The sequence below is a fragment of the Camelus dromedarius genome, chromosome 14 (genome assembly GCF_036321535.1).
Source record: "Camelus dromedarius isolate mCamDro1 chromosome 14, mCamDro1.pat, whole genome shotgun sequence".
NCBI lineage: Eukaryota > Metazoa > Chordata > Mammalia > Artiodactyla > Camelidae > Camelus > Camelus dromedarius.
This window is the reverse complement of record NC_087449.1, coordinates 23198665-23225920: the sequence shown is the minus strand read 5'-3', so window position 1 is coordinate 23225920 and position 27256 is coordinate 23198665. Positions and strand designations below refer to the sequence as shown.

At 44.6% G+C, this 27256-nt stretch overlaps 1 protein-coding gene across 3 annotated transcripts in view; it reads left to right on the top strand.

Moving 5' to 3' along the window:
• Positions 1-27256, top strand: part of CACHD1 (cache domain containing 1) — a 197945-nt gene that overhangs the window by 167404 nt on the left and 3285 nt on the right. For 2 of the 3 annotated variants that reach the window (XM_031465300.2, XM_064493506.1), the window contains exons 14-26: positions 3872-4014; positions 4700-4881; positions 5773-5883; positions 10992-11114; positions 12257-12356; positions 12447-12563; positions 14653-14813; positions 15162-15248; positions 15803-15919; positions 17251-17402; positions 18714-18875; positions 20127-20258; positions 20911-21012. In XM_031465300.2, the coding sequence (XP_031321160.2) occupies positions 3872-4014; positions 4700-4881; positions 5773-5883; positions 10992-11114; positions 12257-12356; positions 12447-12563; positions 14653-14813; positions 15162-15248; positions 15803-15919; positions 17251-17402; positions 18714-18875; positions 20127-20258; positions 20911-21012 (1689 nt within the window). The remainder of the gene's footprint in view (positions 1-3871; positions 4015-4699; positions 4882-5772; positions 5884-10991; positions 11115-12256; positions 12357-12446; positions 12564-14652; positions 14814-15161; positions 15249-15802; positions 15920-17250; positions 17403-18713; positions 18876-20126; positions 20259-20910; positions 21013-27256) is intronic. The other variant, XM_031465301.2, reaches the window with a different exon arrangement.

The following is a 27256-nucleotide window of genomic DNA, read 5'->3' as shown; positions in this document are numbered from 1 at the left end:
CAAGGTAACACAGAAAGTAGCCAGGCTGAGATGTGATTCGTGCCTCTCCCAGGCCTGGGTCGCCTTTTATTGCAAGCCACCCTGTGCCGGGCACACGCTAGGCATCAGTGGTGTGTGTGGTCCATGCACCGTGGTAGACTCACAATGCCGTAAAACAGGCATTCTTCTCTTCACCGTTGAAAATACTTCGGGTTCAAAAGTGAATAACTAAGAATCATGGGACAACTGGCAAACTGAGTAGAGGGGACACAGATGGGAAGAGGATCAAAAATGGAAGCCACCAATCTCTAGGTTCCAAATGAGAGCATTCGTGTTTGGGTTTCTCCTTTAAATTCTATCCGAGTTTCTGCCTGGATATGAGCTCGAGAGAGCGGTCTTATCTGTCCCGCGTTCCAGCCGTGCAGACAACTTGGAGAGGGCCAGAGATGCCAACTTGGATTCTACATTTGCTTGTTATCGTTTAGGGAGCTTTGGGGGGGGTTTGCCTTCTGATTTTATGCAGGAGTATGTGTACCCTCTAAATTCATATTTTTATGAACTGCTTACTGAAAAGCTAGGATGGGCTTGATTCTCTTAGCCACTGTGGGAACCAGGTAAACAATCCTACACTGCTGCTGGTGAAGAGGAGGTCACTGTTTTTACATTTGAGACAGTGAAGTGTAGCAGTTTTTCTGGATGAGAAAAAAAGCTCAAGCTTAGATATTTTTTTATTTCCTTTGGATAATCCTTCATAGCTACACTGTCCAATATGGTAGCCACTAGCCACATGTGGCTCTTAAGCACTTACAATGTGGCCAGTCCAAGTTGAGACTTGCCATTAAGTGTAAAATACAGACCCAGTTTTTTCCTGTTGGTTACATGTTAAAGTGATAATGTTTTGGATAGATTGGATTCCATAGAATATACTAGCAAAATTAATTTATCCTGTTTGTGCTTTTTCTTCATGTGGCTACTGGAAAATTTTATATGACCTTTGGGGATTGCATTGTGTTTCAGTGGGACAGTGCTACCTCACAGAGACACCCAGAAAATGTAGAGCTTTCAACTCCAGTAACTTCCATTGGACTGGTGGGCTGGTCCCAGGCACACGGACAGACCTCATGCCAGCGTCTGGCTCTCACTAGGTGTTCTTTCCACCAGACCACCATTCAGCTTCACCTTGGCCATGGAACCCCCAGGACAGTGTGTGGAGGAGTCACCAGGGGGGTTAGTGTCGGCTGGTAACGGAAGTGAGGCAAGATCATTGAAATATTGGGGGGAAAAAGGAAAATAAGGGAAACAATGGCAAATAAGTGGTTTCCACCTAATTTCACTGATGATGGGGATTTTGAGGCATGGTGTTAAATGTATGTCAGAGCTGCCGTCAGAAGGGCTGAAGGAGGAACATTGTCTTCTTGGTACATAAAGGGGAATTTTTAAAAAAAATTTTTTATTTAAGTATAGTCAGTTACAATGTGTCAATTTCTGGTGCACAGCACAGTGTCCCAGTCATGCATATACATACGTATATTCATTTTCATATTTAAAGGAGAATTTTTAAAGAGAACGTCATCCAATGCAGTGAAATACGCAAGTATGCATGTAAGTACTACGTGTCTTACGTAGATGAGGGCTTTGTGTCTCGCTCCTGGACATAAAGCTTTGGATCTTGTATCTTGGTTTCTCCCTCTCCTTCAATCCATCTTGCTGCACCAGCTATTTCTAAAATGCCCAGTCTCTGTCACTACAAGAAAGGCCCACTCCCCAAGCTCCTCTCTTCCCCTTCCTCTGGCCTAACGCTTTTGTCTCTGAGACATTTCTTACATTACTGTGTTCATCTATTGTTGTTTTCCTCTTTCTTCTTCAGTCTTCTCTCTCCCACTGGCTCAAGCTCTTTGAGTTCCAGGCCAGTCCTCCATCTCTGGCGCATCCTTGCTCAGAGGGCCCATGAGCACAGGCATGTGAACGCAGAGCGCCCTGCCAGGCAACCTACCCTTTTTAAGTCTCTGGTTTTCTTCTCCTTGATATGAATGTGATAATAATCTCCCAGGCCATACCAGGATGATACGAATTAAATGACACATGGTATTAATGGAAGCAACTTCTTCTGGTAAAGGCAGACTAGGTCATTCTGACCCACCCTGCTGGGTTCAACCAGAAATCCTGGGTGGAATCTTTTTTCAATAAATCTTTTAGAAAAGCATCAAAGAACTAACCTGAAAGGTAGTGGACCAAAGTCTAGGAGAACATAAGAACCCAGAGAAGAAAGCCAACACTTAAAGCTGCTTTTACAGTGCACATGTTTACCAAAAGAAGAAACAGCCATGAAATTAAACTCTGCTTTAGGTATCTTCTTAGGGCTGGAGAGAGGCAGAAATCAAATCCAAGGTCCTGAAAAGGTGGAGACGAATAAATGAAACCACTTCCTTTCACCCCTTACACACATGCATCCTTTTAGCTGAGGTCCTAAAGGACTGCAATACTAGGGTAAGGGTGGTTGGAGCTGAATCAGCCCTTGCCTTGGGATTTCTGTCATCTGAGCTGTCTGAAGAATCTAAAGCATTAGCTAGTCATGGACTAGCTGAATACCAAAGCCTCACAGGACAGCACTTAGGCCAGTGTCCAGTCTCCTTGTTGGGAACTCTTTCCACCTTACCATGCTGCCTCATCTTGGGGTGGCGCACCTGGTGGAATCAAACAGTGGTCCTTTCTGGAGGAAGTTATTCCTATCCTGTTGGGGCTCAACAGTTCATACAGATTTGTTTTTGTTTTTTGTTTTGGGGTTTTTTGTTTGGGGGTTTTTTTTTTTTTAGTTTTTATTTTAACATTTTTTTTATTGCCTTACAGTCATTTTACAATGTTGTGTCAAATTCCAGTGTAGAGCACAATTTTTCAGTTATACATGAGCATGCATAGATTCATTGTCCCTTTTTTTAATTTGTTGTTGAATACAGTGCGCAGCACAGTCAGATAGCCAGGCCACAGGGAAACGAGACACTATGAGTGAGAGCAAGCAAAAGGAGTAGAAGAGCACCACAGATTTAATGATAGGACGCATGACAGTGCTTTTTAAAGCTTTCAAAAATACACAATTGAAGAGTAGGAAATTTCAAAGACAAAGATGTAGTGTTTTTTCTCATCATGTAATTCATTCACTGTGAGGATCTATGTTAAATAAAGAACTGGACTTTTCCTCTTCAGCTAAAACCAAAGATTAAATACGTGTACATCACCTGCTTCATTTCCACTGCTCCTGTTTATGCCACGTTGGTATCCTCCTCTGTGAGAATAATTTTTTTAATTAAGTTTTGCACCGACTTCACTCTTCCATGTTTCTTTCTTCCTTGATGATGATACTAATATGAACAGTGAGTTAACATACAGAGGGCTTGACCTGTGCCAGCACTGTTGTAAGTGATTTGCGTTTGTTAACTTGTTCTCTTTGTGTACATTAGCTACTGTAATTCTCATCATACCTCTATAAGGTTGGCACTGCTGTTTCCTCCACTTTGCAGCTGGGTAAAAACATCACGTGTATTATAACTTGTCCAGCATCACACAGCCAGGAAATGTTGGCGCTCAGGCTCATCCCCATCCAGCTCCACGTCCCATGCTGCCTGCTCAATGCTAAGGAGCGTAAGATACTACGTGTAGGTCTAAGGCATGCTGAGCGTTTGCCAGCATCTCTCTAGGTTCACTGACAACTGTAAGCTCCCTGCAGGGAGAAGGTCTGGCACTTTTTCTTCCAGCCTGGAGTTCTTTGCTTTCCTTATAAAGGGAAGACTTCCAGCCACCGCAGCTGGCAGACTGGCAGAGCCCTCACCGTGCTTTTGTTTGGGCCTGAGGTGAAGCCTCAGTGTTCTCAGGCCTGCTTTGTTTGCTTCTCTTTCAGAAAGTCCCACCGTCATGCTGTCTGCAGGCAGCTTTTCCTCCCCCTATGAACACCTCAGCCAGCCGGAGACCAAACGCATGGTGGAACACTACACGGCCTATCTCAGTGACAACACCCGCCTCATTGCTAACCCGGGGCTCAAAGTGAGTTCTGGCCGGGGCCACGTCTCTGGTGCGCCCTCTGCAGGCCCAGGGTGGGTGCTGGCCACGAACCTTTGAAGTGGGAAGCCCGGCCCTGGGTCTGTGTCTCTTTCTCAGCTGGAGGGCTGGTGCGGCAGCGTGTGGCCCAAAGCAGGCTCGTCGGCAATGACCCTTCAGATGGATTAAGAAGCCCTGTGGGCCAGATGAAGAAGCTCTTTCAAGCCTTAGATGCACCAGGGGTTGTCTAGGTAGGGGGTGTGAGTCGGAGACCAGGGAAGCTTTCCCAGCCCCATTTTTCCCAGGGGAAGAAGTAAAGTGCCCCTACTGCCCGTTGAGGTAAATATGACGAAGTTTAAGAAGCAGACATTTAGCAGGTGCGTGTGCGCGCATGTTTGTATGTGTGCGTGTGTGTGTGTTTAGTGATGCTTCACTCTCAGGTCGTTTTCCTCTTAAACGCAGAAAGCCTAGCAAAGATGAACAACTGAGTAAATCACACGTCCACTGGCTATATTTCAGTAAGCTTTTGTTTTCCCCAAGTTTGGCTGTATCCATCTGCTGTGGAAAGATTTTTGAGAAGTAATTGGGCTTGGCTTCTCTGCAAGAGAGCTTCGGGAAGCTCTGCCAGCAGGCCACTCTCTTTTCATGTGGGTCTTAAAGGATCCCTGCTATGTCTTCCTTTGTCCCCCAGTTCTCTGTCAGAAATGAAGTAATGGCTACCAGCCACGTCACAGATGAATGGATGACACAAATGGAAATGAGTAGCCTGAACACTTACATTGTCCGCCGTTACATAGCAACGCCCAATGGCGTCCTCAGAATTTATCCTGGTTCCCTCATGGACAAAGCATTTGATCCCACGAGGAGACAATGGTGAGTTTTAGGGGCTTCCATTATCAAAAGTTCCAGCCACCTCCTCAATCCTGGAGAGCCATGATAAATACATACAATAAAGCGACTTGAAGCAGTCATATTAAAAGAAGATACTTTCGTGGCAGTGAAAATATGGTTTTGAATAGTTTGGGTTTTGTTTTGTTTTTTTAATGTAGTATCAACAACAGCTTTGTGAGTTTCCTCTGCTTACAGTGTTTTTATCTCTTCATTGAAATTTTGTGACTGAAATGCTTTATATTTGGGCATTTCAATTCCTACTGGAGTTTGACTCCCACTTTGTAGGCAGTGTGTCCACAGTGGATACACTTAAGGGCATGTGTGACCCATGGAAAATGAAAACCAAAAAACAGTGTTTTACTTCTGGGCTTTATTTTTATTCTGATTTTCAAAAGCAAAAGCTAGCCAGGTGGTACAGCAGGGGGACAACCTGGGCATAAAAAACAGGATTTCTAGGTACATGCTGCTTAGTATCTGAGTCACTCATGAGTCAGTTACTGTTTTTACTGCCCGTTCCCCCACCCTTATCCCCCAATCCAGGGTGCATTTTTATGTGCCAAATTGTATTAGTTTATGCTTCACTAATTTTTCTTTTAGCCTCTAGAGCATCTGTACTATAGATAATTTTAAAATCTGATGTGTGTACTGAGTTCAGCATCTTTTTTAAAAAGAGAACTTCAGATTTCCTTGACCTCGTGTGTTGATGCTGCAGTCAGTCATAGAGCATAGGAATCCTCTTGAATTTGAATGTTAAAATAGGCGAGATTTATAACTTATAATATTTTTTAGGGTTACAAGCTCACTTTTCTTCAAAATTTGCAGTTGTTGTTGTCCGTACCCTAAGATGACATGACTTCCTTTGTTCTCCGTTAGGTATCTCCATGCTGTAGCTAATCCGGGTTTGATTTCTTTGACTGGCCCTTACTTAGACGTTGGAGGAGCTGGCTATGTGGTGACCATCAGTCATACCATTCATTCATCCAGGTAATATTTCAATTCATTTTTTACTCGTTTCTTAAGCACATAAGGGTATTTTGAAAATTTAAATGGAATAGTAGACACCAAGGTTTAGTATGGCCTTTGATGTGAGGCAGGCTTGGGTTTGAATATCCTCTCTAGCTATGTCATCTCAGATTTCCTGAGCTTCCTCCTGATGTCTGTAAAATGGGGATAATACCTCACAAGGCTATCACGTGACTGAGTCCGTCAAACATTAGCCCAGTACTTGGCCACGATAGTGTTTGTGAAGAAGAACAAGATGTTAGATTCAGTAGAGCAGTTCCTAGAAGTGCTGGTCCTAAACCAGTCAAAGAAACAGCACTGAGAGCCTGAGAACTATTACTACCAGAGAGTGTTTTCCCAAGCGAAGAGTAGTTTTAATGAAGGAAAAAAGGTATCGAGACGTGTAACTGTTACCCCTTGTATCTGAGTTTGTTTAAAATTATGTAGGAGTTTGTTGTTACCGTTGTTGTCATTGGCGGTGGTGGTTTTGTTGCTGGTTTTGCTTTGTGCTTGAAAAATGAAAAGGCATTTTGAAAACTAATTTTCCAAGAATGCGGTAAAATGTCAGGATCACTGTAAATATATTTAGCGTGCTTTATATTTCAGGCTTTTAAGGTTTCAGTGTCTCAACTACAAATGAAATGTTGAAATAGAAGTGAAATGTTGGGTGGAGAGGCAAGTCAAACACATTGTTTTAATCTCTTCTTTATACAAATAGCTATTTTTTCCCTAGCAACCAAGAAAGGCCATATTTTGACTGGTATCTGTAATGATGCCTTAACATTTATGGGGAGACAGATTTTCTTGCTTAACTTTATGCTTTTCGCTGGTGCTCATTATGTATCAAATGATTGACATTCAGTAGAATTCTTCTAATGCCAAGTTCATCGGGAGCACGAATCGGGAAGCAGTACTGTGTGGAATTTCAACATGACCTGTGTCTTCACAGCAAGCAGGGCCCTCCCGCCACCCAGATACTGATTTATTATTTCCAGGACATGGTATCTGTTCAGCCCTGTCACATATAAACAAGTAAACATTCATTTAGAACAGATCTTTTCAGTGTTTTCATTAACAGACCATCTGTAAGGTATATGCCTACTACTGTCTGAAGAGGAACACTTGTCATCTCTCCTGTATATTCTAATCAATTGAGAAAACGTAAACAAAGGTGGTTTCTTTGAGGGAATAGAAGTCACCTTGGTCTTTGATGACACTGACATGGGTGATGATGATTGGGCTCCTAAAGGTGTTGTTGAGGGAGCAGGCAGAGAATTGCCTGCCTGTGTGTCTGTCTGTCTCCGTCTGGCCTTCCATCCAGCTCCTCTCACCTGCCACTCGTTATCGAGAGCTGTTAATTTTTCCTTCTACACAAAATTTTTGTTGGGGGGAAGGGGAGGGGGTCACAGAGAAGTGTAGACTTTTTGTGCTCGTATCCATGTTTTTGTTAGAATTTGAATGAGTGGAAGAATTTTCATTTAGTTTGTTCATAAATATGTATGGTGTCAGTCCAAATGAAGCCTGATGGAAATATGGGCATTCAAGTTAGGAAAAGACCTGGGTTCAAGTCCCTTATTTTGGTTACTGTTTACAGTGCGCTTAGCCTACAGAAGTTCAGCTATTTGAGTTTAACAAGAGTTAAATGGCCCTTTAAATCCTCAATCCTGTCCATCAGTCACTTGGTGAGAGTGTATTCCAGGAATAAGGATCTGTTCTTGCCTTGACCTATATGCAGTCCCATGGACTTGATCATTTGAACATTTTCCTTAGCTGAGAATGTTATTAATTAGAGCCATGTATGTCATTCAACATAGTTTAGAATCCAAATCTATGACCACTTCTGGATTTCAACCAAAGCAACTGTAGCCTTAACAGATGCATTCATAGATGAGCTCTGCAGAGGTCCTTCTTTCAAATGATTACCGGTGATTTTGGCCTCATGTGCCAACTTGAGAACCCACCCTCCTGAGATGTGATTCCATTCTGAAAAAGCAGATTTGCCATTTACTATTCGTATGACTGTAAACAAATTCCTTTCTGCCTTGGACTCCTCACCTGTGAAAGAGAGATACTAGGGCCTGTCTCAAATGATCGTTTAAGGGTTACATTAAATAATATATGTGAGGCTCTTAGAACAGTGTCTAGCACATGGTAAGGGCTCAACAAATGTTAAATACTTTTTTATGATGGTGATGATGATGGTCTATGACTCTCTGAGCCACGTATGTAAAACAGTTACTAATGCCTCATTTGAACTGATACAATGAAAATTAGAGGTGATGCCTGTGAAACGCTTAGCACTGTACTTGCCAATGTCAAGTCCCAAATAAATGGTAGTTATTCTTGTTGCCATGCTATTCGTGCTTTAAATTCCTGGCATTTTAATAGCTCAGAAGAGAGAGCTTAAGCTCATGTTCAACTTGTCATGAAGCAATCTCACTCTCCCTTGGTTTTCAGAAGCAGTTGGGCTGTGGGCTTTTCAGTGCTCACTTATCAGTTACTTGTAGTAACTGTGCTGTGATTCTTTCATCAGCATTATTAGTGGCCCGAGAACCTAGGTGCGCATTCTTTGGAGGATGGTAATGCGATGATGCGGTAGAGATGGTGGAGTACAGTCAGTGAGCAGGGGGACTGTTCAGGCGGATCTTTGGCAGTGAAAACCTCACCAAAGTGCTGCAAGCAGCATGGGACCGCTGTGCTGAGAAATGTAGGCTTGGTTTGATTTTTCCATGGTATTCTTCATGAGTTGCTATGGTAACCATGTGCATTTTTAAAATGCAGGTGAAAATATGAATGCTAGACTTCCGTGGGCAATATATATGCCTTTACTTCAGCATGTTGATCATATTGGAGCAGACGGCAGTTGCACAGGGGAAGTTTAGAAACAAAATCAAGTTGTCCCCAAAAACCTGAGTTGTATTTTTCACTGAGGCAGCTATAGTATTGTAGAAAGAACCAGATTTCATACCAGTCTCTAAAGCATCAACAATACATGATCTATCTTCTTTAAGTCTTTTAACTATCTAAGCTTAATTTTTCATTTATAGAGTGGGAACTGCACCTCCTTTCTGATGTCTTCACAGGAAATTAAATAGGTGATATAAAACTGCTTGGAAACTCGTGAGTACCAGGCAGATCTAAGGAGGCAGTGTATCCTGTTGGTTAGGAACACATGCTTTGGAGTTGAAGGCACTACTGCTTCCACTAGTTATTCACTGTGTGACAGCCAAATACTTAATCTCCCTAAGCTTCAGTTTTCTGGAAATGATAATGCCTCATAAGTTTTCTGTGAGAAGTAGTTGCAATGATGTATTCACATGCCGACCAGAGTGCCTATAGATTGTGAACATTCAGTATATGGAAGCCATCACTGTTACCATAATGATGGCTGTTTTTTAGACCCATCACTTTTCCCTGAACAAGCAAGAGAAGTTTAATCTTTTTTTGACTAATACTTCAGCAATACATTATCTGTAGCAATACATTATCTGCTGCAATGCATTATCTGCTGCAGTGCACCTGACCTCATAAGGTAACTGCATCTTGGATTTCTTCCATGGTCGAATTTAAGTTACCAAGGTAATAATAGGGGCTCTTATTGAGGCAGTAACCTCTCAAAGACAACCCCATAACATGGTCTTCCCCCATCCCATGCCAAACACAGTTTTGACAGCAAAGTTCTGATAGAGATTACATTATGGGTCATGGTCCCATTTTCCAATGCTTTTGTCAGGGGCAGAAGGAGTGAGGGTTGGGTTGATATAAGTTAGTATCAATGTTGACAGTAACCAGTTGTCTGCATGGCAAAGCTAATTTCACTCCCAAGTTTTGAGTTTCCAAAAGAAGATTTTACTTTCAAAAATTTCTTCTGAAGTTTCCAATGACTATTTTTAAGATTTCTGTCAATAATGGCACTAGTTTTCTTTTGGGATTTTCTTTATGAAGAAATCAGGTGGGTAGAAGATGGTAATGATGAGCTCTTGGAACATGTCATGTTGAGTAAACCCTGCCAATTTTCAGCCACAAAAGTATAGGAGTTTGTTGATTACACCAACCCTAACCCCTCCAACTACCCATGAACATAAATGAAAAAGAAACTAGGTTCCAAGTAAGGAGTTTATGTTTCTGATATATCTAGCAATTTCTCTGAAAGAATAAAAAGTTTACTCTGCAGGACTGAGCTTTAAGCCCTGTTTAGTTTTCTTTAGTGTAACTTTTTATTGGGTGTTTTCAGTATACTAGGCAGCTTGCTAAGCATTGTAAACAGACTCATTTAATCCCAGTTAACAGCCTTTTGACATAGATACTATTATTAACCCCATTTTCAGGTGAGAAAACTGGGCTTAGAAAGATTAGATACCATCCCAGGAACCACACAGATGGAAATCAACAGGCCAGGATTTGACCCCAGGTCTGCTTGATTCCAGAGCTAAAAGGGTAACAAGCACTGTGTAGTATTGCCCAACTGTATCCTCCTTGGCTCCTGTTTTGAGAGTAGGGATTGAGAATGGAGACAGAACTGGCCTATGAACCAGGAGAGTCTTATTCGAGAACATGAGCTGTGTTTTGAGTAGAATCAACCGTAGTGTTAACAGAAAGAAAGCCAAACATTGTTTTTACTAAGTTTTGTGGGATCTAACACTAGTTAGGTAATCTTTATGAGATCTCAGTTTCATTATCCATAAAAATGAAAGAAATGATTAACTCAGGTTCTTTGTCTAAAGGTTCCTTGATGGAAGGAACCATAGTAGCCACACGTCCATCCTCTCACCCCACCCACATATTCTTGCCAAGGGAAAATCCAGCTGTTGTCTGAGCACCTGTTGTCAGGACCAGCCACGTTCTACAGCTGCCAATGTTTGGGGCTAGTCTTATTAGAAAGTCCTACCTTTAATCCTGAGTTTTTCTCTCATCAGATCTCCATGTTATGCTGAATTACTTATTTAGTTGATTGTTTCTGCAGGTGCGGAAAGTAGGGAGGAACAGTGGGCATGTGTTTCTGATGCCGTCCGATGTCCTTATGGTTGCACGTAGCTCTGAACTTTAAATAAGACCTGCCTCTTATTCTCTCTGATCTCTTTCACATGAAGTACACAGCTGTCTTCCGGGCATACTGTGGCTGTGATGGGCATTGACTTCACGCTTAGATATTTCTACAAGGTTCTGATGGACTTACTGCCAGTTTGTAACCAAGATGGTGGCAACAAAATAAGGTAAGTCCTTCAGGGACACCATATCCTATCTAGCTGCAAAATACAAAGAAAAGGATGGCAAGTGTCTCTAGTTGAATGCCAGCCACATTGTCATAGTCAGCATGAGCCCATGGCCTGGGTGTTGTACTAGGGAGGTTTTGTTCTCATTTTTCTAAGGCGCATGCCATTTGTGACTTAGACTAACAGATCTGGCTTGTAACAAGGAGAGTAGCGGGGGCACAGAATTCTCCAAAAGCTCTTGTTTCTCTAGGAGTCAGTAATTAGAGGTTTCCCATACCTTGGGTGCTAGAAAGACCAGAGGGTACCCTTGGGTAGTACTTTTGATGTTAACTTAGTTATTAAACCAAAGTCTTTGTGAGATTTTTAGGCGCTTAGACTGTTCCTTTGTACGTTTCCCCAGAAAGAGGTTCATGGAACTAAACGTCTTTGCTGCCTGAATTTCAAAAGAACATGTCTGATCAAAGCAAGGGCTTTCCCTTGATTTAATACAGGCCACTTTTTAAAAATAGCTTTCTTATTTCAATCTCATGGCCCATGCTTCATGTCACTGCTCAATTTCATGCTGGCCCTTAATGGGGAAATGCAAGATCCACGGCAAACTGTAATGACCAACACAGAGTAAAATAGAGCAGAATATAATCCCGACTAGAGCCGTTCTAGCTTCACTTCGTCAGGGTTTCCATCAGTGCTGTTGTGTGGAAACACTGAATGTTGTATTTTCTGTAGGTTTATCACTGAAAGAAAAAAATGGTATGGTTTACTTCAGGTTGGGGTCCACACGTACTCAAGGCCGCTGCTTTCAGAATCTCCCTCCCCCAGGAAGAAACTTCCCACTTTATACATTCCTGCAAAAGATCTTTGAGCCCCTCTGACTTAGATGGGGTGGTCGCACCTGATATGAAGCACGCAGGGGACCCCAGAGTCAGGTCTGACTCTCTCACCTTAGACCGCATGCCTGGTGATCCAGCACTTCAGGAATAACGTGTCTGTCACCTGACAGCCAGCCTGCCTGCCTCCTGGCCATGAATATTTATTGAGAACCTGAGAGCAGTGCAGTTTGTTTCAGAGCTAGACGGATAAACGCCCTCTGAAAGCACAGAAAAGCAGCTTCTATAAATGAAGATGCCCTTGTCTTGGCACAGGTGCTTCATCATGGAGGACAGGGGTTACCTGGTGGCACATCCAACCCTCATTGACCCCAAGGGACACGCACCCGTGGAGCAGCAGCACATCACCCACAAGGTAACTGCCGTGAGGCTGGAGCCCAGTTCGCCAACAGGCTGCGGCTCGCTCATCACGTGGCGTCTGTCTTCTTTCTGCTTGGCCTTGTAGGAGCCCCTGGTAGCCAATGACATCCTGAACCATCCCAACTTTGTGAAGAAGAACTTGTGCAACAGCTTCAGTGACAGGACGGTGCAGAGATTTTATAAATTCAACACGAGCCTCGTGGTAGGTTGATTCCTCAATCCTCTCCTCTCCCTCCATCCTGCTGCGGGATGTGCAGTGGAATCATGCTTTATTTATGTCTGAATGTTAGTTACTCCTGGCTGTTTCGTTGCCAGGGGGATTAGGGTGATAGGACCTGCCAGGACCTTAGTCCTGCTCCGCAGTTGGACAGTTCTGGGACATAAAGACCACAGTGGAGACGCGAATGTTTTAAGGTCTCACACTTGGTATTTTGTTTTGGTTTTGTTTGTTTAAAGTCCCACCCAATTTCAGCCCTTTGAAATGTCTGCTGAAGTCTCTTCCCACACTCTTGTATAAATATATGTGGCACCATGTGGTCCTGTCTTCCTGTCTTTTAGAGATCAGTCTCCTTAAATTCCTAAAGCCAAATTGGGTTAGTTCTTGGTCATCCACCCTGTTAGATGAAAGCTCTTACGCAGATCATCCAAAAATAATTTTTTTTTAGCCTTAGAATACTCTTATGACTTGAGGTGCTGCAGATTTATCTAGAAATGGTTAAAGATCTTAAGGATGTTCTTTTTAATTTGTAAATAATCCTAGCTGAGAGAGCACTAAAATGGGTAGTGACTGAACCAACATTCAAAAAGTTATTCACAAGAAGTAAATGTGTTCACAAATCATTACTTGTATCATTTTAATAATAATCGGAAAGATGTATTGGGTTAAATGAAAATCCTTAACTTAGTCTCAGAAAAAGCAATTGCAAAAACAATTGTCTGAGGAAATGGAAGAGTTTTTTAAATGAATACATTAATAGGATAGTGTGTTCAGAGCAGGGGAAATCAGACTCTGTTCAAGCCCCGTACCCGTTCTGAGGAACACTTTCTTTAGAGGAGACACTGACAAACATGCATGTGATCGGACAGAGGCCGCCCAGTAAGGCTGTCATATGAAAGTCTGCCGTACTCCTATCACTTGTGCAGTGATTTCCTGAGTCTTCAGCAGACAGGCCGGGATACTCCAGTAGAAATTTTTTAGAAATGCGGATTTTAATGGAATATGAATTAGTAACTGTGCATATATCCAGAAGGAACCCTACTTCAGAATGACACCTGCACCCCAATGTTCATAGCAGCACTATTTACAATAGCCAAGACATGGAAGCAGCCTAAATGTGCATCAACAGGTGACTGGATAAAGAATAAATTCTTAACAGCCCAAGTTATTCCCAAGTGGAGTAAGTTGCATTCCTGGTTATTGGTGCTAACAGGCGGGTAAGTCTATGTTATTGCTCATATAGTAAAGGTAGGCGTCTTCTAGGCAGTGGGGAAATCATCTAGACCTCGGAGAACCCATTCAGTGTCATGATTCTGAGTTAGGTTTATCCCCACCATGCACACATGAGGCATGACTGGCATGGAAACAAACATGGGGTTCGGTAATTGGCCTGCTGCACACAACACGTGCAGAAAAAATGACCATCCTCGACTCTACAATGCTGCTTTCGCATCTTTGGCTTTCTAATGTTGTAGATGCATCTGACATTTCATGAAGCTGGCTATCACAGTTTCTTGTTACAGAATGAAGAGAAGGATACTGGCTTTAATTGGATTGTTTAAATATTCACGAAGCAGGAGACTGGCCTCTTAAAGAGTCTTTGGTTTCTAAATAATTTTGTTATTCTAGAAAAAGAGAGGTTTGTTATCTAAGGGAGGGCAGGGGGGAGTGCATGTTTTCTGATTGATTAGGTTTTCCCTTGAATACATTTTAAACTAATCCTTACCTGAAAGTTGTCTTTCATTGCTTCTTGAAATTATTTTCATTTTATAATATATTGTTATGTGTTAAAAGATTACAAAAACAGCTATAAAAATGTTATCTATATAAGTGTAGATAAAGAACGTGAATAATACACTTAACACTGTTAAATGAGAACTGTCTCTGACTGATGGTAATTATGAAAAATTTCTGTTTTCCAAATTTTTAACAAAGACTATATACTACCATTGTAATCAGAAACAACGTTCTGTGGTAAGCTGTTTTCCGCAGTTGGTTGAAGGTGTGTTTTCAGGATAGGAGAGCTGAAGCTTTGCATTGTTTCTGTCACTGCTGACACGTCGGCTGTCTGTAGGGGGATTTGACGAACCTTGTGCACGGCAGTCACTGCTCTAAATACAGACTGGCGAGGATCCCAGGAACCAATGCTTTTGTTGGCATCGTCAACGAAACGTGCGACTCTCTTGCCTTCTGTGCCTGCAGCATGGTGGACCGGCTCTGTCTCAACTGTCACCGGTAAAAATGGGATGGGTCGTATTTTCATTTTACCATACCGTTAAATATTTCAACTGATGCCAGTCATTTTGAAGTGTCATCTGCAAAATAAACATACAGTTCTTAGGTGTGTCCTAGAGGAAAGGAAAGTCCTGGTTACAGAAGCACTTAACGCTGTGTTGTTTGCAGCATCCTTGTCCAAAGAGCAATAGGTTAAGGTCAACTGAGTATTTAAACATTTGGTGATAACTTCCTTTTACCGTCCCTTTTAATTAGCTCATGGTGTCTTTATTTTGCTTCCCTCAGTGTGTATAAAACATACAGTTTGTTATCAGCCCTTTACATAGTAACTTCCTTTTTGCTTTTCAGAATGGAACAAAATGAATGTGAATGCCCCTGTGAGTGCCCTCTAGAGGTCAATGAGTGCACTGGCAACCTCACCAATGCAGAGAACAGGTAAATAAAAATATATATGGACATGCATATTTACCCTGGCAGTAGAAATACACTGGGAGTCTTGTTTACAGATTTGTTTTGGGTTGGGAATATAAGAAGGTGATTCATTCTAATGATGGAACTGTTCCAGTGAGCCAATTTTCAAACTCTGTAGTGCCTTAGAATGAAATCCACTTTCAGGTTTAAATATAAATGTTACAAAATTGCTAAGAGTATACATGATACTTAACAAAAAATATGAGACTGTTACAGGCATTAACTAAGTGCCTAACATGTGTCAGATACTTTATGCCCAATAAGTCAGTTTTCAAATTAACCCTTTGATAAACATGTAGAAACCTTTCACACACATTATCACACATAAGATAGCATTATCTATATTAGTGACAGATTTTAAGACCAGTAGTTAAATAATTGGCCCAAAGTTTCATATAGCTGAGTAGCAAAGCTAGGGTTCAAACCCACATCTATTTGACATGGTCAGGGGTCAAGGGCATGGTGAGTTTGGAATGTGGGTGGTATTGATCCTAACCTCTAGACTTGCTCCTGCATAGAAACCCGAGCTGTGAGGTCCACCAGGAGCCGGTGACGTACACAGCTATTGACCCTGGCCTGCAGGATGCTCTTCACCAGTGCGTCAACAGCAGGTGCAGTCAAAGGATGGAGAGTGGGTAAGCGGTGCCCGGTGCTGAGTTCACGTCAGTATCATAGCTGCGGGAGCAGAACCTAGGAAACAGGAGGGACCAGCAGCCTCATGGGGCTTTTCCAACTGTTACTTAGCATTCCTATCCTTGAGGATTTAGAAAGATCTACCAGTTTTTCAGATCTAAAACTGATTTTTAGAAGTGTTTTATCCACCACGCTTAATGTCATCCAGTTTCCCCTTGTTACAGCTACTTGGTACAAGTACCATATGTTAGTAGCGTCCTCTGTGGATGGGGAAGTTGTTTTTTGTTTTTGTTTTTGTTTTTGTAGTATTTAATTATTTTGCTTTGGCAGAGGGAGGTAATTAGGTTTATTTATTTTTAGAGGAGGTACTGATTGAACCCAGGACCTTCAGCATGCTAAGCATGCACTTTACCACTGAGCTGCACCCTCCCCCCAGGAGAGTTACTCTTGAAATAAGAGGAGTGAGAGAGAAGTGGCATGAAGAGACAAAGGCAAGGGAGCCGGAACTCATGGGTTCTAGAAATGGAACCCAGCTCTGTGTGTGACACACTGAAGCTCATCAGCTCTTCTTTCTTAGAAAGCAGATGTGCTTCCGCTGGTTTTGAGAACTAAAAACTGTGTGTGCCCTGCTCCCTCCTTCTCCCTGCAAGGCATTTGGGACTAGGCAGCTGCAGGTTGACATTTGATTAAATAGTCAGCGGGTAAAGGGGGCAGCAGCCAGTTCTACTTCCAGTGATACATTTCATCAAAGGAATGGTAGGGCATCAGGAAGATTAATTTGATATGTTATGCAGTTACCCAAAGCCAATTAAGCTTGAGAAACACTGCATCTATTCCCTCAGAGTGTCATAATGCACGTAACGTGTCAAAAGTTCTAAGAAGTTGCTAGCAAGGACATCTGTTTATCTTACCCAGTATTTCCCAAACTTGTTTGATCAATTTTTCCTTCCTGCCTTGCCTCTTTTTTTTTTTTTTTCCTTTTAATGACAGTAACCTGGGGAATATTGGGCCAAAGTCTAACAAACCTGGGGCCATTTGTTCTTTTAAGATGATTTTGAGTAATCCTGCACTACTCCTTGACCTGTGGATTTCATGGTGGGATTCACAGAGAGCAGTTGCATTTCTCTCATCTCCAGGGTGTTGAGGGACATAAGACAGCTCTCCCCTGGCAGACACTTGCTCTTCTCCTTTTATAAGGAAAGGAACTAAAGCTCAAGGAGTTAGAGCACTAGTGAGTCTCGGAACCTCCTGGGGGCTGTCTGAGGCCCATGTCCACGTCCTCTCCCCTGCCTGACACCGCTTTCTGGAACCTTCAGCATCGTCTTTCTGGCAGGGACTGCTTTGGTGTGCTGGATTGTGAATGGTGCATGGTGGACAGCGATGGCAAGACGCACCTGGACAAATCGTACTGTGCACCCCAGAAAGAATGCTTCGGGGGCATTGTCGGAGCCAAAAGCCCCTATGTTGATGACATGGGAGCGATAGGTATGTTCGTTGGGAACCCAGAATAATTTGATCCCTGAATACATTTCTTCTTGCTTCAATACTAGGACAAAAATCTCAAAAAGATTCTCTCCCCTACTTTCCTGATTCCTTGGCCAGGAGTTTTTCGTCACCAAACCAAGCCAGATAATTACTTTCAAAGCTGGCTAGATCGTCTGTGCAGAGTGAGCAGCCATCTTTCCTGCCAAATTTTGCAGGCCTGGAATTCATTCCCATAAAGCTTGTTCTGAGAACTATCAGGCCTGATTTCCGCACGGCTGAACTGTGCCGTTTGTTTGAATGTGAATCCCAGCTGTCAGAAGCGCAGAGGCGGTGACGGGCGGAGTGACCACCGCACACCAGTTGACTGCTGCTGCCTTCCCTCGCCACTTTTGAAAGCAGAAGCCTTATGGCTGCAAATCCTTATTTACAGCCTTGGGGTCAACAGAAGTCAGTGCTATCCAGTGCAGCGGGGCAGCCGAGAATGGGGAGGGTTGCTAACAGGGGTCACTGCTGGAAGAAACACCACTGGGATCAGGCCCCAAGACCTCAAAACTGCTACCTGCATTACCTCCCCTGAGGTTTTCTCAGTGTCCTTCTGGAGTTAGCACAAGCGCCTAAAGCTTAGTTGGCAGGTGGATAAGACATTTAAACCTTTAGTTAGTGCCTTGATTTTTAACATCTCCCCACGTTAGCCTGCCTGTAGAAGAAAAGCTCTTCCTATGTGAGGAAGGGTTCTGAGCTCACATAGGACTCCTGGCCCAGGTCAGGACAGGGTCGAGGGGACCTTGCTCTAAGAAGTCACTTTATACGCCCACCTGCAGTGTCTGATCTGAAAAGCACAAAAAGCATTTTAAAGGGAATGCATAAGCTTTGAAAGGTGGTCCTTCGGGGAGGTCATGTGACTGATCGACTGGAATAAATGGCACCAGGTACAGTAGCTGTGTGCAGAGAGGCCCCCAGGGCCCTCACCTCTGCACTGAGTAGCCCACACGCCGCAGCCGGGCTCCTAGACCGGGCCCTGCGTGTTTATGTGCTTCTCGCCCACTCGCTTATTTTACCAGCCCTTGCCAGTCATGTTCTCGCTCTGCCAAGCAACCAACATTTCATTTGAGAACTAGGAATTAAAGAAAGCCACTATTCCCACGTCCTGATGGGTCCTCTTCGAGGAATTCAAAGCTTCAGGCAGCTGCTCTTATGTGTCTTCACTAGAGCCCTCCCCACTGGATTCCTTCCCGTCTCGCCCCAGGCCCCACCTCCCACCACACTCAGGAAGTCTTTACCAGGGACGTGTGTTTGTTGACTTTAACAAAGGTGATGAGGTGGTGACGCTGAACATGATTAAAAGCGCCCCTGTGGGTCCCGTGGCCGGAGGCATCATGGGCTGCATCATGGTCCTGGTCCTGGCTGTGTACGCCTACCGCCACCAGATTCACCGCCGGAGTCACCAGCACATGTCTCCTCTTGCTGCCCAAGGTGAGCTCAGAGTGGATCCCGGGGCCCCTCCAGGAGGCGGCAGGCTTCCTCGGGTTGTTCCCGGGCTAGGAGGACAGAGACCAGTTGTTAGCCTTTAAGCGACAGTCAGAACAGCGCTGCGTTTTCTGCTTCCCTGGGGGAGGTTTGGGAGTGCTCACAGCCCACTCTCCTCCTTCAGCTCACCGCTCACAGCTCGCTCTTCAGGGCCTAACCCTGCAAGCCTGGGGCTGAGCCCCCAGAAAACCCCTACATCCTGTCTCTCCTTATGCAGCTTTAGCCCACCACAGCCTGCCTCTGGAGTAAGCCGGTCAGGGGAGTGGGGAATTTTGTTCTTCGCTAAGCTCAGAAACACTACCTTTGCTTTCCCCAAAAGACAGGCAGAGCAGAGATACCCCAGGTCACTACTGGTAAGAACAGACTCTGTGTTTTTACCGCAGCTGTTACTATACAGAGTGAATGAACACACACTCAAAGGAACGATCACTTCTCTGAAAACAGGATAAGTGCCTGAAGTCAGACACAGAATGATGAATTGGTAGTCATGGCTTCCATACCAAGAGTTAAATGTGGTATCTGTGCTCGTTTGCAAGAGACAAAACCATTTAATGACCATCCTCGTCCTCTCTAAAAGCCCCCAGGGGTGTTACCCTGACCTTTACGGAGATAAGGCTCACTCATCATTTTTCCTGGACGTTTTCGGGGCCTGGCAGCAGGCATGATAAGTTGATGTTGGAATGTTTCACGGTGGTTACAGTCCTCAGGGGACCACGGGGTCACGTTGTCTGATTTAGTAACAGAGCTGACCACAAACCCCCTTTCCTCTGGGTGAGATCTGGTTAGAGGATAAGGATGACTGCCCTCCAGTGTTACCTTAGGGCCTGGTCTTATACAGGACCCTGCAAGTCCATTTTCCCAGCACTGTCAGCCATGGCTTTAGACCCCTTCCTCCTGTTTCCGCTACTTCAGGAGAGGATGGGAGATCTGTTGGCCTCAGTCAACTTCTTTTTTCCTGTCTTGAGAAGTCAACCTCAGGGCCCCTCTTGATGATTCACCTCTTGTCCTTCCTCTTCTGACCCCTGCTCCCTCCTCCTCTAAAAAAAAGAAAAAGAAAGAAAAAAATTAGACGGGGCATCAGTTCATTCTTGATGGAATGCTGTCACCCAGCCATCAAACGAGCACTCTGCAGGGTATTAAAGGGGGTGGTTTTGTTTGATTAAATAGTCATGTTTCTCTCTTTCTAATGATGGGTAGAAATGTCAGTGCGTATGTCCAACCTGGAGAACGACCGAGATGAAAGGGACGACGACAGCCACGAGGACAGAGGCATCAGTGAGTACTCAGGTGGCCCCGTCGCCGGCGGTGTCAGCGGGAGGATGATCCAGAGTAAATATTCCCTCTTAGATCCTTTGGCTTGTATGAAAATTTAAGATGCTTTGACAGGATGGGGTTCTTCCCTCAGTCCCCCGTTTTCATGAGGAATACGTATAGGAATTTGCTTTGTTTTAGAAAACCTCAAAAGATTTCGTGATGTTCTTTGTCGCATCAAATGCTTTGACCTAAAGCACCTCACATCTTACCCTTCCTCCCTGTCACTTCCTAGCACAGTAATTTAGGAAGGGAGCCATCAGGTATGCGTTTTTTTTTTTTTTTAATCCCTTAAATAGTATATACAACTCGGGGGAAAAAAAAGAGCATTTCTGTATGAAAAGAGAGTTCCCTTTGTGTTAAGATACTACGTACAGTATATATGCTTTTTTAATTGAAATATAGTTGATGTACAACGTTGTGTTCATTTCTGGTGGGCGAGAGTATATATAGTCTTGATGCATGTTGGAGATTTGTAATTAGGGACCTCTTGCTGCCCCAGCGCTAGAACCCACTCCCCTAGATCCTCAGAATTTTTTTTTAAATGACTCACTCTAGCTCCCCTAGAAGTAACTCCCCCACCATGTGAATGAGGCTGCCCACAGCAAACACACTTGATGCAGTAAAGACACTGGCAGAGGAGTGACTCACCATCCTTGCCTCCCCACAGTCAGCAACACTCGATTCATAGCCGCAGTCATCGAGCGGCACGCACACAGTCCAGAGAGGAGGCGTCGCTACTGGGGCCGCTCGGGAACAGAAAGCGATCATGGTAAGGCCTAGCTCCCTGCGCGTGTGGGCCTGAGGGCCCTGGTGCCACCCCCATGGGGTGGTGCCCACACCCACCCTTCTCTATCCTGCCTGTTTGGTGCTCAAGTCAATGATGTTGACATACTTTTCCAAAAAGACACATCCCAACATGACACTTTTTTAAGAGCCACAAGGGAGTTTTGCTTATGGCTCTGTACTCCCAGGCATATGTGAGATGACCTCTGGGCACCCAGAGCGCCCCCTGGGGTTTCTCCCTGAATAAGGATGCAGATTGTGTAACGGAACCTGCCTACTGCCCTGATTGGTTCTCAGTGAACTGGCATCCTCATAAGTCCTACTGCCCAGTGGTGCTGGCTGGCAAACACCAGCATCATCAAGGGCTCTCTCAGCCACGGACTCTCGGGGCCTGGCAAGAGTCTGCGCTGTCATCTGGCACCCCTGCCCTGACCTCCTGCCTGGCCTGGAGCCTCAGGGAAGGCTTCACCAAAGAGACGACACTTACCCTGGGCCCTCCAGGATGACTGAAGGGAAGTGAGGGGCAAAGGGTATTAGAGGTAAAGGGACTAGTGTGTACAGAGTCATGGAGGTGTGTGAAGTGCCTGGAAGCTGCTCAGGAAGGGCCAGGGCTGAGCTGTGAAGAGACACTGAGTGCTCGGTGAGCCGGCCATTGTCAAGTCCACGTGCTGTACCAAAGGCGTGGCCACCACGTGCCTTCTCACCTTCCCAGCGTCTGCGCAGCTTGTCGACTCGGAGACCAGCAGATGTGTCCTGCTCTTCAGGCATCCCCGCCACCATTCCACACAGATACAACAGGCGTGTAGATCCTTGCCTGTAATGGTCAAATCTTTTCTGTTTTTCATATAGCTATTTAATTTTCCAGAAATCTTCCTTTTCTTCCCAGAATCAGGTCTTTTTTAACAGCATGAATAATGCATTTATGCTTTTTTTTATTCTGCTCTCTCCACATCTACCCTGGGGGGGAAAAATGTCTTCAAGCAGTGGGCTCCCACACCTGTGCTAAAAAATACAGGAGTGGGTACTCGTCAAAGCAACCAATGTCGCCTTCTACACAGCGGCCAGGCATTCAAGCTCCGTTTGGGAAACAGGAGACGCCAGAGCTCTGGTTTATAAATTGGAGACTCTTAATCTGGGCTCTGAGTGACATTGTTTTGCATCAAGTAAATAGAAACTTCAGGTTTCTATGGAGAGTCAAAGCAGGACTTAAATTTCTCAGTTCCTTTGACTTGCTGCCTTTTTTCCAGAAAAACCTTTGAACCTGCATAAATTCATTCTGCCAGGCAGTTCTGTGCCTCCTCTCCTTTGAATAATAAAACAGGTTTGAGGCTACTAAAGTTCAACAGAAATAATTCCTTATTCAGCAGAAATACTGAGTCCTTTCCCTCTCTCTCTCTCTCTCTCTCTCTCTCCCCTGATGGAAATGGCTTCGGTACAAAATTGGAATTCTGAGTGACATCTCCAATGTTCCATTAGCCTCTCCCATTGTCTTAGTAAAATGGCATATGAAGCAACAGCTGAGACAAAAGGAATAGTGTGGTGTCAGGATCTGAAAGCCAAGGAGTCTAGCTAAGGGCTTGCTTGCTTTCATTTTTCACAATAATTGGATCCCTGTTATCCCCAAGGAATGAAAAATAGTTTCCCACACAGGCAGAATGCAACACCAAAAGAAGTGAAAGACGGTGACATTCCACGTAATTCCAACTGCACCGCAAAACACACAGCATTTAACCGCATGTTGTCATATCCCTGAACCTGTATGGTGGGTCACCAAAAGTGGTGGCATCAAGTTAATGTCCCTGTGATACCCAGAGGGTAAGCGATAGGTATGCGTTAAAACACAGAAATCTGATCTTGTGGTTTTGTGGCACGGGACTTGCTCATGCATGTGTTCTCGTCTTTGGTGGACATGTTGCGCGTCTGCTGTTTGCTTGGCACGGCAGGCGGAGTTGGGGAAGGTGGGGGCGCTTATTTTTGCCAGGCAGTGTGACACAGAAGAGCTCACTTGGAATCCCACCTCCCTCCTCCTTTCCGAGTTGGGAGACCTTAATGAAGCGACTTGGACTTCAGTTCCTTAATAATTAAAGTGGGATTAGAAACTCCTCCCTGGTAAAGTGGTTGTGAGGATTCAGTGAGATAATTATGGCAGGCGTGAACTCAGGGCTGACCTCCTCACCCCATCCCCGCTCTGCCCTTAAGGAATTGTCAGTCCAGCAGAAAACTATAAATGAATGCATGTAGTCACAAGACTGATAAACAGCTGAAAACAACAGCTTCCTTAAAGAAGTGGAAGAAAGAAGAAGACGGAGAGATAGTTCACTTTTATCTGCAAGAAAAGCATGGAAGACCCTCGGGGGAGGGGGTAGGCATTGGTGCTGGCCCTTGAACTGGTGGCACCATGGTTCTTTGGCACCCAGTGAGCACATTTCCACATGAGTCCTTGGGTCTGACACAAAAGAAAACCTCAAAAGAATAAAATATGTAAATATGTAAGTACCTGAACAGACTAACTAGACTTTCACAGTGTAGTTCAGAGGGGTGAAATTCCTAGAATTAAAACTGAATGTTGTTGGAGGGGAGGGTATAGCTCAGTGGTAGAGTGCATGCTTGGCATGCATGAGGTCCTGGGTTCAATCCACAGTACTTCCATTAAAAAAATAAGTAAATCAATACACCTAGTTACCTTATTCCCCTGACAAAATTTTTTTAAAAAGAAAAAAGAAACTAAAAAAAACCCAAAAAACTGAATGTTACCAAGCTAAACTTGGAGACTTTGGGTTGCATTTTTAATTAGAGATATTTCATGTGGCCGACAGAGTTTTGTATTTTAAAGGAATCCAGTTTTAATTCTTATATCTTAAAACTCAAAATAAGAATGGCTTTTGAAAAGTACCGTCATTTTGGTCAGTATTCTAACACCACACAGAATGATTGTTTTTCAGCACTCGGCTATTAACTGTTCCACTCTGGCCATTATTTCTCTTGAAAGTATCATGTTCTGTGAAATCATCTACTGGCTTATTTTTAAGTTAAAAACTGCCAGTATGTATTTGTTCCTTGTGAATGTATGTTTTAGTTACCATCTCATTAGAAACTTTAAGCCCATGTATATTAAGCAACATTTTTTCTTTATAAAATAGAGAAATTTTCCCCTAGTGAAGTAAATTCCAAAAGACTTAAAGGCAAATGCTGAACTGGAAAATCTGGTCAAAAAGTCCACAGCAAAACCAGTTTCTAGAGGTGCAGGTACTCTCCTGCAGTTACGCTCTGTGACCACAAGGTGGTGAGGCCCCAGAGAGCCCTAACATCCCTTGCCATCAAGAGAGGTTTCTTAAGAACCATCCGATAAGTAAATGAGCAGAATGCCAAAGAGCAGAAGCCTAATTTAACTCTTCTCTTCCTAATGGATGCCTGGCCTCCCTCCTGAAACCTATTTCTCCCTTAACATTGTCTTGGCAGGAACTTTTCTGCATGTTCTTTTGGATAGTAAAGTTCTTCTTGAGAAGTATTTGTAAATATCCTCTGTGTTGTAAATAGTGCTTCCTCCTCCATGAGTCAGGGACCATGTCTGTCTGATGCATCACTGTCCCCAGCACCCCACAGAATGGCCTGGCACTCAGGAAACACTCAATTAATTTGCTAAGTGAGAGCATGGGTTTGGCTTTCTCCTGCCTCTCCACAACGTCCTACTCCCTCCAGATTCCCATTAATTACTGAGATAAGAGGAAGCCTGAGTAAGTGGCAGAGGGGTTGAGCAATAGTGTCCCACGGAGGAAATAAAGCACAGTTGCCCCAGAGTGAAGGGTTCACTGTGGAAGGGTCTCTGCTCTCATCAGAAAGCATCAGGGGAAATGGGGGTGCCCCCACGTTGCCTCGGGGACAGCTGCACCATCACGAACACCCTGGGCCTGGGACCAGCCAGACTGAGAGCATCCCTGGACTCTTAAGTCACAGCCCCAGATGGGGCCTAGTGAATCCTAGAAGGTCTTCATTACTAGATGAGACTGGTAATTGTCACACCAGACAGAAACCTCAGATCCCTGAGAAACTTATTTATGCCATTGCTTAAGGAAATAGTATGTGATTTCTTTTTAATTAAGTGCCTGCTTTGTGTGAGGCATAAGTCCTTGTTAAGAAGGAGTTTGCTAACAGACAGGACAGCCCTATACCTTATTGTGAAGCAGTGAAATCTAAGATTGGGCTGTGCACAGAATGCTGTTTAAACTCGCAGAAGGGACGCCAGAACCCCGTGGGCTGACGTGGCTGGGCAGGGTGGGTGTTGGTTGGGAAGGCTTCCCAGAAAAGACCTTCACACTGAGCATGAAGCACAAGAGCAAGATGAGGGAAGGTGGTGGGGGTGAGCCAGGCAGCAGGACCCCTGTAAATTTTACACCGGGGCTGTGAAAATGAACTGTCTGTCACAGTGGGAGCCTGTAAATGAGCAGAGACAGGAAGACCTCCAGGAGGCAACCGGAGGCCAGATGAAGACAGCCCAGCACTAGAAAGGTTGGCCAAAAATAATCGACACACAGACACTGAGATTTTGCTAAAACGTGTTTTCTAGTGCTTTAGTCCCTTATGTGTAGAGCATTTGTAAGTGAGGTTTTAGAGCCTGCGTTACATTCCAGACTTAGCGCTGTGGAAGCTGAGAAGCTCATTCTGGCTCCTGATCTCGCGCTCTTGGGTAAAAGCACCACTTTTACCTGCGCTCCGAGAAACCTCAAGGGTGTTAACCCCTCTGGCGTCTTCACCAGGAAGTCGGTCTGATCACCGAAGCCAGCACTCTCTGCACTGGAACAGCTGCATGTCCCGCTGCAGGGCTTTGCCATTTCCTCGGGCCGGTGCTGCAGAGCCCCGTCCTCTGGTCTGTCCAGCCCCCTCACTGCCACAAGGATCGTCTCTGTGCACACGTTGTGTCACTGCCATCCTCCCACCCCTCCGAGCCCGTTGCCGAGTCCTAACTCACAGCTTGGACCAGCCTTCCTGACCCGGTCTTAGCCTGCCGGTCCAGCCTCACCCCTTGCTCTTTCTCCCACCCACGGAGCTCTTCACCATTTCCTCAGGTCCTCAGAACCTTCGTGTCGGCTGCATCTTTGCATACGCCGGTCTCCCTGCCTGTAGTACCTTCCACCCCTTTTCCTCGTGAACCCCTTCTCTCCCACGAGGGCCATCTTAAGTGTCACCTCCTCTGGGATCCTAAGCCAAGTTCGTTGGCTTTGGAATTCCTTTGGTATGTCTCTGGGTCAGCGCCTGTGTTTCCCGCCGCCTTTTTTAAAAATTTGGGTGGGGAGGGGGATTAGATCTATTTTAAAATTTTTTTTAACGGAGGTACTGGGGATTGAACCCAGGACCTCATGCATGCCAAGCACGCACTCAACCAGTGAACTATACCCTCCCTACTGTGTTCCCCCTTCTTGACTGTGGGCTTCTCAGGAGCTGGGGCCCCACCTCACCCCTTTTTCTGTTGAGCCCCCAGCCTGGCATCTGGCACCAGCAGGGCACTCAGTCATGGCAGACACGCAGCAGTGAGCTCTCCCTCTTCTGCCCTGACTTATGGCCGGCATGCCTGTGGCTCTGGCTGGATATCTGCACGTATGTTAACTCACAAACTCTCAAAATCAAGGTGTGCAAAAATAAAACTCACTTCCTTCCCTGAGACCCAGGGTTTCCGAGTCTCCTCTCATCATTCTGACTGTAAGTTGCAGTCCTCTTTAACCACCCCTGACCCCTAGCCCCCTATATCAAATTACTTACTAACTTCTGTTTTTACCCTAGAGATGTCTTTCCAACCCCATAGTTTCAACAGCATCCCTCAAATGGGCTGTTGTAGTAACTTCCAAACTGCTATCAGAACTCTTTTTAAAATACTCAAATAATCATGCCTTTTTTTTTTTTGGTCTGCTCAAAATCTTGTATCGTCTCCTAATTTTCCACGTGTTGCTATGGCCTGTATGATCTGCCTTTAACTCATCTTTCTGCCTTCCACCTGCCCTCTCTGGCCACCTGCTAGCACTTATCCCAGCCACCTGGCATAGGAGTGCCCTGGTATTTCTACACCTCTTGGCCATGCTCATCTGTTCCCTTGCTCAGATCCGCTTAACCAAACTCCTACTCATCCACTTAAGCCCAACAGCAGTATGAGTTCTTCTGTGAAGCTTTCCCATTTCTCCCAGCCAGAACTAGTTATTCCTGTTCTGCATTTCATTTATACCTCAATTATAGCTCTTAAC